This window comes from Mirounga angustirostris, unplaced genomic scaffold (genome assembly GCF_029215605.1).
Source record: "Mirounga angustirostris isolate CCGP_5_RB_7025 unplaced genomic scaffold, mMirAng1.0.hap1 SCAF_9, whole genome shotgun sequence".
In the NCBI taxonomy this organism is placed as follows: Eukaryota; Metazoa; Chordata; class Mammalia; order Carnivora; family Phocidae; genus Mirounga; species Mirounga angustirostris.
This window is the reverse complement of record NW_026991717.1, coordinates 28,532,283-28,546,808: the sequence shown is the minus strand read 5'-3', so window position 1 is coordinate 28,546,808 and position 14,526 is coordinate 28,532,283. Positions and strand designations below refer to the sequence as shown.

General features: G+C 43.8%; 1 protein-coding gene across 2 annotated transcripts in view; it reads left to right on the top strand.

Moving 5' to 3' along the window:
- The window catches only part of OCA2 (OCA2 melanosomal transmembrane protein), a 561,894-nt gene that overhangs the window by 86,730 nt on the left and 460,638 nt on the right, over positions 1–14,526 (top strand). For both annotated transcript variants that reach the window (XM_064570041.1, XM_064570040.1), the window contains 3 exons: positions 311–499; positions 5,737–5,794; positions 7,646–7,718. In XM_064570041.1, the coding sequence (XP_064426111.1) occupies positions 311–499; positions 5,737–5,794; positions 7,646–7,718 (320 nt within the window). The remainder of the gene's footprint in view (positions 1–310; positions 500–5,736; positions 5,795–7,645; positions 7,719–14,526) is intronic.

The following is a 14,526-nucleotide window of genomic DNA, read 5'->3' as shown; positions in this document are numbered from 1 at the left end:
GCAAATACTGAAATGGACTGGAGTGGGTCTGAGCCAGAAACAGCTTTATTGGAAAGTTCCAAACTCAGAACAAGCTGATGTTTCTTGAAGGTCCACAAATCATATGCATGACCCCAAATGATTTTCCTTAAGCTAAGTGTTCTGTGATGTCAAGAAAGACCCATTCCGACCAGTTTGACAGCACTAAAATGTCTGTGGTCCATTTAAAAACCAGAATTGATTCCACATTTCATACTTACCACTGAAATGAAATCTTATTTTGGAGATGCTACTATTTCTGTGAAAATAACCACAAAGCCTTGCTTTCCAGGTCATGGTGCATGCCTATTTGCCATCCAGAGTTCATCACTGCTGAAGAATCTTGGGGCAAGAGCTCAGCTGAGTGGGAGGCAGGATCCCTGTTGAGCAAAGACTTGGCTGGTTCCTCTGGATCTGCCTCCCAAGAGAAGGGGGAGCATCTGGACAGCGCTCATATCAGGTTCCGTCTTTTGAAGCTGAGGTAGGAGGACTGGGAGTGCTAGCACTGGCACAGGGTGACGGTTGCACAGAGCATCCCTCTTGCCTGGGACTAGGCTGGGGGCGGTTCTCACCCTCACTGCATCCTTCCCAACCAACAGAGTGAAGGTGAGGAAGAAGGGTTTTCACATTTGGCCAGGCTGCACTTTTCCTGGAAGGTTATCTACCTTTTCTTTCTTTCTTTTTTTTTTTTTGAGAATTTTCATTTCTTTATTTCTTTATTTCTTTTTTTATTCTTATGTTAATCCCCATACATTACATCATTAGTTTTAGATGAAGTGTTCCATGATTCATTGTTTGTGCATAACACCCAGTGCTCCATGCAGAACGTGCCCTCTTTAATACCCATCACCAGGCTAACCCATCCTCCCACCCCCTCCTCCCCAGAACCCTCAGTTTGTTTTTCAGAGTCCATCATCTCTCATGGTTCGTCTACCCCTCCAATTTCCCCTGCTTTATTCTTCCCCTCCTGCTACCTTCTTCTTCTTTTTTTTTCTTAACATATATTGCATTATTTGTTTCAGAGGTACAGATCTGAGATTCAACAGTCTTGCACAATTCACAGTGCTTACCAGAGCACATAACTTCCCCAGTGTCTATCACCCAGTCACCCCATCCCTCCCACCCCACCCCCCACTCCAGCAACCCTCAGTTTGTTTCCTGCGATTAAGAATTCCTCATATCAGTGAGGTCATATGGGTTATCTACCTTTTCTCCAGGCCCTGGAATATATGTAAGGTGGCACTGTGGAGCCACCAGTGTGGAGCCTGTAAGAAAAGCCCAGTTACAAACATAAATGACTGACATCCTACACTCCTTGTTTGTGTTGTGGGGGTCTTCATGGCATGACCTCAGTTTGCAGATAGAATCAGTTCACTTCAGCAGTCCCTGTGGTATAGTGTTGTGTTTTATTTATTTATGACAAGATTTTATTTATTTATTTGACACAGAGAGAAAGCACAAGCAGGGGAAGTGGCAGGCAGAGGGAGAAGCAGACTCCCTGCTGAGCAGAGAGCCGGATGTGGGGCTCGATCCCAGGACCCTGGGATCATGACCTGAACTGAAGGCAGACGCTTAAACTAACTGAGCCACCCAGGTGTCCCCCCTGTGATGTTTTAAAATGATATTATTATTGATATTAATACTGATATTATCCCTTGTAGTTGGCGATGAAGCATGTTATTAGAAGGGTTGGCTCTTGCGCCAGGGCTCATCCTTCAGGAAACTGTGCTGTCCAGCCTGGTGTGAGCTGGGACCCCAAGGCTGTGAGGAAGGGGGTTGGTGGTAGTGGTGGTGGAAAAGCTATGCTTGCACATGCAGAGGAGGACTTCGGCATGCATGTGTGTGGGAAAGCTGAGGGCATTATGTTGGACCATGCGAACTGGCCAGCCAGAGCTGGAGTACTTTTGCTCTCCCTACTTTGTCTGCTGTGCTTCCATAGGCACATTTATTTAAAAGAAAGGTTTTGTTGAGAGCGACATGTTTGGAAGTGGCATCTCTAAGTACAGAATAAGGCTTGGGGACCAGGACCACCAGGTCCTCATTCCAGATATGCTCTGAGGTAGCTGAGGGACCAGCAGAGGCAGACACATCCGCTAAGCTGTTTCCTGGTCACCTTGTATCTCCCTCACTACACAGCCTTGCAAGGGCTCCTGCTAAGATGGTCTGTGGGAAAGCTCATGGATAGGTGAGAAGACACTATGTAGCTATAAAATAATTGTATTATTGTTTGTCTACATTAGGGTACCTGTCTTTTCTGAAGCTGTTTGAAGGCCTGATTAGAAATGTACCTATCTGCATGCCCAAAGTGCACCTGTTTGTGTGCAGAGAGGCCCACTTGCATTGTTCTATTGACACTTCTAGGAATCTTGAGAGGTAGATGAAGGAAGGGACTTCAGGGAGGATAAGGATTTTGCCTGGGGTCATGCAGCTTATAAGCTGAGGGGGGTCGGCAGGGATGTGACCTCCATATCCCCCACCTGTGCTTGACCATGGAGATTATGTTTCCCAACATGTTTCCCAGCCCTGTGTTGCTTTTTCATGATTACTGGTCTCAGCTGCCAGCATATATATGACAAATATTTGGCCACAGAATCTGCTATGAAATTAAGTGAATTGTGTGAAAGTGTGTGAATAGGGATCTGGCCCTAAAGACCACCAGGTTGGTGAGCTCTGACACTGTTAACACCCATCCTCAACTGGTTGGTTCACAGCTCGAGAGGATGCCAGGTTCTTCAACTGTCCCACACCATAGAAAAATTTAAACAAGTATATTTGAGACTTTACATTCTGTAGTTGCTTTATCTTCTAGGATTCATGGAATAGTTGCATTGAGCTTGCCACTGAACTAAAAGACTTAGTGCCATTCTTTTTAACAGGTCTAAAATGTACCATGTATGATCATTGGGAAACTTGTAAAACATATTTTGGATTGTCATCTCTGCTGTATATGTCTGTTATGTAGAAAAAAAAATTGTATTTGGAATAGTTAAATCAATGCCTCATGCTTTAAAAAAGAAGTATCATTTTGATTCCCATTTATTTATTACTATTTTTTAATTTGAGTATAGTTGACATATAATGTTACATTAATTTCAGATATACAACACAGTTTTTCAACAAATGTATATGTTATGCTATCTTCAAGTGTAGCTACCATTTGTCACCATGCAATGCTCTTAAAATACCACTGACTATATTACCTATGCTGTACCTTTTATTCCTATGTTTTGTACATTTAATAAATAGAAGACTATCTTCCACTCCCCTTCACCCATTTTGCCCATCCCTCTATCTCCCTCCCCTCTGGCAACCATTAGTTTATTCTCTGTATTTATAGGTCTGAGTCTGATTTTTGTTTGTTTATTCATTTGTTTTGTTTTTTAGATTTCATATATGAGTGAAATCATATGGTACTTGTCTTTCTCTGTTTGACTTATTTCACTTAGCATAATACCTTCTAGGTCCATCCATGTTGTCACAGATGGCAAGACCTTGTCCTTTTTTTGGCTGAGTAATATTCCATTATATGTAAATGTAAATATAAACACACACACACACACGCACATATGCACACATTCTTTATCCATTCCTCTGTTGATGGACACTTGGGCTGCTTCCATATCTTGGCTATTGTGAATAATGCTACAGTAAACATAAGGGTGCATATATCTTTTTTTTTTTTTAAAGATTTTATTTATTTATTTGAGAGAGAGAGAATGAGAGACAGATAGCAAGAGAGGGAAGAGGGTCAGAGGGAGAAGCAGACTCCCCGCTGAGCAGGGAGCCGGATGCGGGACTCGATCCCGGGACTCCAGGATCATGACCTGAGCGGAAGGCAGTCGCTTAACCAACTGAGCCACCCAGGCGCCCAGGGTGCATATATCTTTTTGAATTAATGCTTTTGTTTTCTTTTGGTAAATACCCAGTATTTGGAATTATTGGATCATATGGTATTTCTATTTTTAATTTTTTGGGGGGATCTCCATACTGTCTTCCACAATGGCTGCACTAATTTACCTTTCTACCATTAGTGCATGAGGGTTCATTTTTCTCCACATCCTTACCAACACTTCTTATTTCTTGTCTTTTTGATTTTAGCCATTCTGATAGGTAGTATCTCATTGTGGTTTTGATTTGTGTTTCCCTGATGATGAACGATGTTGAGCATCTTTTCATGTGTCTGTTGGCCATCTGTATGTCTTCTTTGGAGGACATCTATTCAGGTCTTCTGCCCATTTTCTAATTGTGTGTGTGTGTGTGTTATGTAAGCTCTTCCTATATTTTGGATATTAACCCTTTATCAGATGTATTGTCTGCAAATGTCTTTTCCCTTTCAGTATGTTGCCTTTTGTTTTGTTGATTGTTTCCTTCACTGTGCAGAAGCTTTTTAGTTTGATGTAGTCCCAGTAGTTTATTTTGGCTTCTGTTTCACTTGCCTTAGGAGACATATCTAGAAAAATACTATGGCCAATGTCAAAGAAATTACTGCCTAGGAGTTTTAGGGTTTCAAGTCTCACATTTAGATCTTTAATCCATTTTGAGCTTATCTTTATGTATTGTGTCAGAAGAGTAGTCCAGGCTTATTCTTCTGCCTGTAGCTGTCCAGTTTTCCCAGCACCATTTATTGAAGAGACTGTCTTTTCCCTATTGTGTATTCTTGCCTCCTTTGTTGTAGATTAATTGACCATATAAGCATGGGTTTATTTCTGGAGTCTCTATTCTGTTCCATTAATCTATGTGTCTGTTTTTGTGCCAGACACAAAATTTGATTACTGTTTTGATTACTATAGTTTTGTAGTCTATCTTGAAATCTGGGATTCTGATATCTCCAGCTTTGATTCCCATTTAAATAGGGGCTGTTGAGTCATAATTTGGAAGTGTGAAATGGTTATCCACCAAATTCATTAAATCTAAGGGAATGCAAAATAAGACTTTACCATTTTGAAAAGATCAGAAAGGTATTGAAAAAGATGTCCTAACATAGACCTTCTGCATTCCACAAACATATGTCAAGCACAGGCTATGGACCAGCACCCTTCACATACAGGGACGGAGCAGAGATGGGACTGGAAAGACTGCAAAGGGTTGGGTAGACTCAGACTTACCTGGGCCCTGAGAGCCACAGTTAAGAAAGGTATAATGGTGACTGGGTCAGGACACCATCAGGAGACTGCAGAGTGGGCCAAGAGCATGGCCTGATTGTTAATTATCTCTGAAGGAATTCTTAAAAGACTTTGCTAGTACAACCAGTGACAGCACTGTAATTTCTTTTTTGAATTGCTTGATTATATCTCAGTTCAGTGTTTTTATATTTGATGAACAAATCCATATTCCCACTTTCCAGAAAACTTAGGGGAATATAATTGATAAATATGAATCTGAGAGCCCATATAAGGCCTGTTTCCAGGAAATTCAGCCTTCAAAATGCTAGGGAAGAGCCTCCAAATTTGAATTTTAGCATGTCCAGCATGAAACATGTGCAAACACTAGGTTAACTTTGCTCTCCTCTGTAAACTTCACCAAGCTGCTTTTCACGAGGCCATATATTTATAGGTCAGCAGTGTCTTCCTTTATACCATATTATGGAAAGAATTCCTAACATGTGCTTTGTGATTGATATTACCCAAAGCTTCAGAAATGTGTCTGAGGTTTGGTAGTCTGGGCACATGCAAACAGGACTGCTTTGGTGTGACTTGGGTCCTACCTTTTCTCTTGCAGGCGCTGTGTACGGTGGCTGAAAGTCGCAAGCCTGTTTATTTTTGTGGTGGTGTGCTCTGTGAGTATCACAGAGCTCTGCTGTTGGGTCAGCAGAGCCCCAGGGTGCCTTGGGCTGGGTAGCAAGGCACCTAAGGTATGGGGCTCACACCTTTCTTTGGAGGAGATGCTAAAGGCATGTGGGACTGTGGGCTGAGGTTGGTGAGGGAGGCCTCCCCTTAGCAATGCTCCTCTGCTGTGATACAACAGAAGCCCTGGGGACTTGGCTTTGCTCTGTAGAAGGCAGTTAGCTTCATCCTTGGGTCTAACTTTCCACTGAAAAGCGGCTTACCAATTCTGTTTTCAACCACATGCAATAAAACTCTTTATTTGTCTTGGGCATGTTCAGCATCATGGGTGGCCCCAAGAATGTGTCCCGCTGCCAGCATTTGTGTGGTGTGTATCCTGATGTAGCCTAGCTGGAATCACAGTGCAGGTGCTCAATATTTTGCCAAATGAATGAGTGTGAGATTCTTTGTGCTCAGGTGTGCATATCTGTGTGTGTACAAATGTGTGTGTACATGCCTGGCTGTGTGTGTCTGTGTGTGCACATGTGGATGTGAGGTCCTCTGTGCCTGCTGCGTGTTTGTGTGTCTGCATGCCTGTGTGGGACATGTGGGTCACTTGTGGTCTGTGATCGTTTTGAGGTTGTGTCTGTGCTTGGGGTCTTGTTTCTGGGTGTGTACCAATTTTCAGCATTGGCATAAGAGAATTTGTCTGCACCATTGTTGGGAGATTCCAGTGGGTGCCTGGTGCCTGCTGCTGTGACTGCATGTGAGATTGTGAGGAAGGATGGGGTGTGTGGGTGGTGTTTTCATGCCTGGGCAGTGTGGACTCCAGGACATGTGTGGCTGTGCCTCTTCTATGCAGCCTGACGTTACGGCCAGGCTGAACCCTGCATGACTGGAAACTGCACATGACCACATGTGGCTGTGAGTACTTGGTTTTCATTATCTGCATAGGTGGGCATACATTTCGGGGCTCTGTGTGTGTGCATGTGGGGTTATGCATGAGAAGAGGCTCCTCTTCTCAGGGTGGCGAATAGAGAGCACTATTGCATCTTGAGCACCGAGGGTGGTTCATGAAGTCAATACTGGCTGAATTGAATACCTGCAACTCTATGAAAGCCCACAAGGGAGGGGAGCAGTGGCCCAGAGAAAGGAAATTATGCGTGAAACAAGAGACAAATACATTGAACTCTGAAAACTTCATGCTTTTACTTTTTTAGCTGCCAGTTTGCTTCTCTACCTCCTATTCTCACAACTGTGTGGCTCTGAAGCTCTGGCTGCTTCACAGGGCCTGGTAGGTGGGTACACTGGGGTTTCCAAGGAGAAGGTCAGGGTGGGCCAGCGCTTACCTGATCTCCTGAGGACTGACCTGAGCTTTGTATCTAGTCTTCAGCCTTCTTCTGGGATTTGAAGTTTTGGTGATTTGGGGAATTTGTTTTGAACTTCTATAACCTGTCATCTTATAACCGCTTATAACCACTTCAATGTACTTTCTGATGAGGTATAAGGTGCAAATTGTGCAAATTCCACAAACACATACTTTAACCATCACATGGGTTGTATCCCCTTTTCTCCAGTATGGGAAAACCATGTTTACCTTCCTCTGATGATTTAATTTTATAGCTGAGTGGTTAATCTTTAAAACAAACAAATATCAGTAATCAAGACCCATTGTAGTGGAGAATAGTATAATGAATCAGAATTTTATCTCTAAATATCTAAGAAAAACTAGAGTGAGCTGGTGAATGTTCGATACATCAGTCAACACCATTATTATACCCATATTTTTACCTTTTGTCAAAATTATTTAAATCCTATTGTTCTCCTGCCACAAATCTATCATTAAATGTTTCTGATTGTTACAGATTTTATTCAGCCTGTATCCAGATCAAGGAAAGTTCTGGCAGTTGTTGGCTGTGTCACCCCTGCAAAGCTACTGTATCCAGTCTATACAGAGATGGATAGTTGCGCATGGCTGAGATTCACAAAGAGACACCAGAGAACTATTACAACTGTTGCTGAAGGCCGCAGTGTAGGTGATCACTGTTCCTCCCATACCTATTTTGTTCCTTCAGGACATTTGATGAAAGATGAGGCCAGAGCAGAAGGGGAGGGGAGCACTAGTGAAACTATGATGGGTGGTTGGTGGTAAGGTTCCCCCTGGGGTGATGACAACCAGGTGGCACATTCCAGTTAGGGCCTGGCTCCCCTGGGCTCTTGCATACTCTGTTTTGTACCCCATCCCCACTTCCTTTTGCATTTCAGCCTGGGTGGTTTCTACTGACCTATTTTTAAGTTCATTGCTTCTTTTCCTTGGCTGTGTCATCTGGGCATGATGATTGCTTGGTTTCTTCATACTGTGTTTTCTCTTGCCTTTTTGTAGGCCTCATAGTTTGTCACTAAAAGCCAGATGTGTTGTATAGGATAGTAGATATTGAGTGTGTTAGTCAGCTCGGAATGCTGTAACAAAATACCGCAGCCTGGGGGTTAACAGATATTTATTACTCACAGTGCTAGAGGTTGGACGTCCAAAGTCAAGGTGCTTGCCAATTTGATATCTGGTGAGAGCTCTCTTTCTGGCTTGCAGATGGCTGCCTTTCTTGCCATGTCCTCACAGGACCTTTCCTCAGTGTGCCTGTGTGTATGTGGAGAGAGAGAGCATTCTCTAGTGGCTGTTCTTAATAAGGATACAATCCTCTCAGATCAGGGCCCCACCCTATGACTTCATTTAACCTCAGTTACTTCCTTAGAGGCCCCATCTCCAGACACAGCCACACTGGGCGGCCGGGCTTCAACATATGAATTTTGTGGGGGACATAAACATTTATTCCATAGCACTGTGGGTTTTAGTTGGGGGTCTGGGTAAATCTAGTCAGAGGTTGGCTGTGTGGCAGTGTGTGGTTGCTATGGTAACCTCTAGCATCCCACACACTTGGAATTGCTTGGCTTCTCTCCTGCTGTCTGCCAGACTGTGCACTATTCCTATTCCTTCCACAGGGGAGAGTTACTTTCCCCTCTTACCCACCACTCCCAGCTGCTGGGGTTCCACTGTGCCCTTAGACTACCAGATTTGATATGTTTCCCCAGCAAATTAACACTTTTTCATGAATCTCCTCAATTTCTCCATCTTCCTTGTGAGTACCTGCTAGGGTTCCTGAAGCAAAATCCTATTAGAAGATGTGAACACCCCAATTCTGTGGCTCCCAGGATCTCCCTGCTATCACGCTAGCCCACACTTGACCTTGAGCAGTTTAAAAATTTTCTGATTTAATCTTGCCTGCTTCTGTGTGTAATGGTAGCACCTGTCTCAGGGAAGCAAATGCTGGGCCCTATTCCTCCCCTCGGTCACCTGTCTCACTCTAGATTTCAAGTTAGATGTTTATGATGCAACCTCATTCTTGACAGAATAAGTCATTAACTTAACATCTGTCCAGGCTTTTCAGGTTGTGAGAGTAGGAGTGGTGTGTTTCTAGCTCTCTACTTATCCCAGCTGAAACTGAAAGTCCAGAGCCCAAAGTCTCTCTTGAATAGACATTTGGATGAGGATAGTCAAGCATGAAAGTCCCTAAAGCTCCCAAGCCTGGGAGAGGGAGCATCTTGGAAAGCAAGCTGGGGAGGAGAGGAGGGCAAGGAGGAGAAAGGAGTGGGGAGGAAGAGGAAGCAAATGGAGGAGGAGGCTCATGGAGGAGGAGGGAGAAAAGGAGGCAACTGTGTCCAGCTCAAGTATTTCTGATTATTACCTTTTTTTCTGATCATTGCCTTTTAAAAAGGAGTTAAATCATTCACAGATTTTTTTTCTTCAGTATCTTCAACTGATAAGCTTGGGTGAACTGAAATTTTAGAAAATTGGGTAGTTTCCCTTGCAGTCACCAGTAGTTTTTGCATATTCTTATTTCCTCTGGTTCTTTTGGGGAGTCCCTCTGTGTCTTTCCAGAACATCCTCTCACTCAGCTGAGCCACTCAACATTCCAGAAAGACCTGGCACTCAAGGTCTTCAGGTGGGCTCATGAGATGGCTCTGGTGGGCAGTGCATGGTGCATCCCTGCTCTTAAATGAATGAGAGCACTCATCTGTACCTGCTCTCAGGACAGGGTAGCTCTGAAGTCTATCTGAAAGCTTGCTAAAGTCTTGGTATTTGCTTCACCACTTTAAAATTGTGTCTCAGTTTTAGGTGAAGATGTATCTCCCTGTGAGAGAACTGGAGAGCTCTGTGATTTTAATGAGCTTTGTTTCCCATTCTTATGCCTTACCTCTATATCATCTCTATGGGTTAAAAACACTAAGACATCGGGCGCCTGGGTGGCTCAGTTGGTTAAGCGACTGCCTTCGGCTCAGGTCATGATCCTGGAGTCCCAGGATCGAGTCCCACATCGGGCTCCCTGCTCTGCGAGGAGCCTGCTTCTCCCTCTGACCCTGCCCCCTCTCATGTACTCTCTCTCATTCTCGCTCTCTCAAATGAATAAATAAATCTTTAAAAAAAAAAAAACACTAAGACATCTTCCTGCTTTCCTCAGCTTCCCCTGGGGCCTTCTCAAAGCAAGTGTCAGTGTGGAGGCCTGACTTCATCATGCCCCTAGGAGAGGGATCCTGCCTTCCCTTCATGTGACCTCACTGTAAATGATCATAACCTACTGCCCAGGCTGAGCCAAGAACTCGGAGAGATCCTATCCAGAACCAGACAGGGAGGCGGAAATATTTGCAGGTTGCTGAGTGATTACTGTACTGTGGCAACTCCTGTATGAACCTTATCAGTCAGCAGAAATCCTAAATAAGTATAATAAGTAAAGATCATAACAGGATAAAATCAGATAATGACAAATAAGAGTCTTCTGTTCATCCCACCGAGAACTGTACCATGTCACTTTTGCTCCACAGCATTGTGCAGTCTTCCTTCTAGAGCAGCTCAAGTACACTAGCCCTTTCCTGGGACTTGAATGAACCCAGACCCATCCTAGTGACTGGCAGACAAATGGTTTTTCTCAGCAGTAAGGGTAACTGGGAGGTCTCTCTCCTGTTCTCTGAGCCATGTGTGTATTTGGATGAAGAGAGAAAGAGAAGTGGAAGAGATGAAGAGAGCTGTGTGGGATGATAGGCATGCTGCAGAATGGTTCTTACATGTCTATGGATCTGTTAAAGAAAAAAAAAAGTCTTCAGTGACACTTGTTAAAGATGACAAGTCACACTTTATTCGGGAACTTAGTGATAGTTGTAGAGACCACTGCACTGAGGTCTTGCAGTGGGGGAGAAAGATTGAACTTGAAAAGTGGGACTTTAAAGCCAAGGAGCAGGGTGGGGGGCAGTGGATGAAAAACTACTAAGAGGAAACATCATGGATAAGAGGAGATTCTGGCCAAACTGACCTCACAGGATCCTTGTTGAAGACAGGCCAGAGTGACCAGATATCACCTGGGGGATGGAGGTGGATGAGGAACCTGATCAGATATTGAGTGTGATTAGATATGGAGAATGAAGATTCTGCCTAAATTAACCTAGCAGGATTCTTGCTAAAACTGGACACAGAAGCCCCAAAGTCAGGGCTTAGTCTTAGAGAAGAGAGTTCAGAGGAGCATACCTAAGGTTTGGCCAAAGAGAGACTCTGTCAATCATTAACCATTATTAAGGCAGATTTAAGCTTCCCATGGGCTCCTTAGAAAATGTACATTTTTCTTTTCTTTTCTTTTTTTTTTTTTAAGATTTTATTTATTTAATTGACAGAGAGAGAGAGATAGTGAGAGAGGTAACACAAGCAGGGGGAGTGGGAGAGGGAGAAGCAGGCTTCCCGCCGAGCAGGGAGCCTGACGTGGGGCTCGATCCCAGGACCCTGGGATCATGACCCAAGCCGAAGGCAGTCGCTTAACCAACTGAGCTACCCAGGCGCCCCAAAAATGTACATTTTTCTCAGTAGATTTTCCATACATTTCTGGAAGCTCACAGACCCTCTCCCAGGACCTTAGGCTGAGAACTTGCTGTGGTGGTTTGTGAAAGGACAGATCAGAGGTCAGAAGTCCCCCTCAGATGCGCCCAGAGAGCCAACTGCTGCTGGTATCTACAAAAATGGGGACAGAGTCAGGGCAGGCTAGACTGTGCACCAGAGTTTGGAACTTTGAAGGTGATTCTCAGCAAAAAGGTGTTATTGTGCCGGTCTGGGGCAAGAAGTGATTCAGGCAGGCCTGGTTTTGAAAGGCCAGTAGTGGTGTTCTCATTGTTGTCCTCATGAGTGAGGAGCCCCACTGTTATTCCTTCTTGACTTCTGGCCAGACCCCAGGGGTGTGTGTTTTGGTGAGAAGTGCTTTTGGAGAAAGCCTCACTATCCTTTAACTGGAGAATAACAAAGCTACCTTTTCCCCTATGATGTTTTCTCTGTAATAGTTGGGCTTTGTCACCTCAGTAATTGCAGAGTTTATTTTAGAAGCTTTGTGAAACAGGAAGTGGCTGTGATTGCAGGCATGTGAAGTTCTTTGTCCCTGAATTGTTCTCTGTGCTTATTATGGGGGAGACCTGTTCAAGGCTCCTAGGTCATTAAACAGGTGAATAATGGTCAGCAAGCCAGGTTATATATAGGCAGGGTAATTAGGCTTGCTCACTGACCTTCCTCCCTTCCCTCCTTTCCTTTCTCTCCCTCCCTCTCTTCCAATCTTTTTTCCTTGTTTCTTGACATATGGTCCATTTTCCATCACACCCTTCATAGTAGTCCTGGGCTTTCAAAGTACATAAAGAAAACACTATACATATTAAAGGATTTTGTCCCCTCCTGTTCTTCCTCTCTTACATCCTAAGCTCCTCATCATTGTGATGTCCATTATGATAGCAACTAGTTACTTGTGGCTCTTGACATTTAAATTTATATTAATGAAGTAAATAACATTAAAGTTTCACTTCCCCATTCACACCAGCCACATTTCAAGTGCTTAATAGCCACATGTGATTAGTGGCTACCATATCAGACAGCACAGATAAAAACATTTCTATCACCACAGAAAATTCTATTGGCCAGCACCACTCTAGAAATTAAGGACAATCATTCAACCATTTGGTCCCAAATGCTGGAGAAAATACATTAGCACTAGATAGATTATTTTTATGAATTGATCAGTCTTAAAAGTTTCATACTTTATCAAATGACATTGCTCCCATTTTTATCAAGAAGTTTGGTCTAAAGGAACCCCACTTTCTTACCTCCATTCAACTAAGCAAAAGTTGTGTCAAAGAAAAATTGTATCAGTTAAACAGGTAAGGAAGACTTTATCCAAGACTATTGCAATAGGCAAGAGATTGAACTCAACTCGAAATACAACAGGTTAAGCTGGGAATCTACAGAAGGGTGAGGGGGAGGATGGAAAATTACCAAAGGGAACTTGGCTGGGGATCAAGAGTGAAGTGAAGGCATTCTTAAAAAAAAAAAAAAAAAAAGAAAGAAAGAAAGAAAAGAAAAGAAAGAAAGAAAAAGAAAAAGAGTGAAGGGATTCTCGATAAACTGGGCTCACCAGGCCAAGGTTGAAACTTAACCAAGAAGAGGGCTCAGAGGACTTAAGTTTGGTCCAGGAGGGAGTCCTGGCCAGTGTTAACTGAACCTGGCATTTGATAGGCTCTGTAGCAAACTGAAAGGTAAGCCCAAGAGGACTGTACATTTTAGGTGGAAATGAAGGCCCCTTTCAGGCTCTCATGGATTTGTTCCATGACCTGTAGCAGCACACTGCCCGCTCTTCAGAAGTGCTTTGTTCATGTGTCTTTCTCCCCACCATGCATAGGCTGCCAAGACAGCTGCCCACACTGGGACAGCCAGAGAAAGTCAATGGTCACACTCATTAGAGATACAACAGGAATATAATTAACTAGGAACTCAGAGGAGGGATGTCTAGGGGGCTCACAGAGTGGGAAGAAGGTTCATGGAAGGCATGTCAAGTTAGATCTTGAAAGATGGCTTTGACTGGGGTAGTGGTAAAGGCAGGAGACTACTTTGATGCAGCTAGAAGAAGGAGGCGATTTCCCTCTGACTTCTTCATGCCCCATCTGGCAGGGACTTTGGTCTAAGTTTGGAGGACCTCAAGGATGTTGCTGTAAACAAATATTATTGGTGAAACAAGTATATTTGTTGGGGCATCTAATGTAGTGAGAACCACATTAGTTTCTAAAGAAGTAACAAAATGAATAAGATGCAGTTATTCCTCTTGAGGAGTGAGACCAGTTGGGGAGAAAAGTCTAAAACAAACTGCAGTATGGCATGAGCCCAATCTACAGAGGAACACTGGAGGAAGCCAGAGGATCCGCTGGAGTCATGGATGACAAGGAAAGATTTAAGGAGAGGAGAGTTTGAGTGAGAACTTGAAAGATGGTAGAAGTTCTGCAGATTTGGGGAGGCATTTGAGGCAAAGGCAGGGGACTATGTGTTAGGAGCATGGTGGACAGTTCAACATGGCTGGGAGGCAAGGATTGAAGCTACCTGCAGGGGTGAGGCCCAATTAGAGGTTCCTGTTTGCTGGGATCTGGAAGTTACAGCTGACACAGTCTGAGCACAGTCACTCTGACACAGTCAGAGCACCCCAGTGGGCTTTGAATCCTAAGTGCATGGTGGGCATCTAGAAAGAGAAAAGGAAGGGTGGAAGTACACGTGGTCCTGTGTCTATGTGATTTTGTATGCACTCAATTTGGTTGGTTAATAATAGGGTGCTTTGTTACGTGGTTGTCTCCCCAACAGGGCATGAGATGTCCCCCGGCCCCCAGGACAAAGGTCTTGTTTTATTCATTC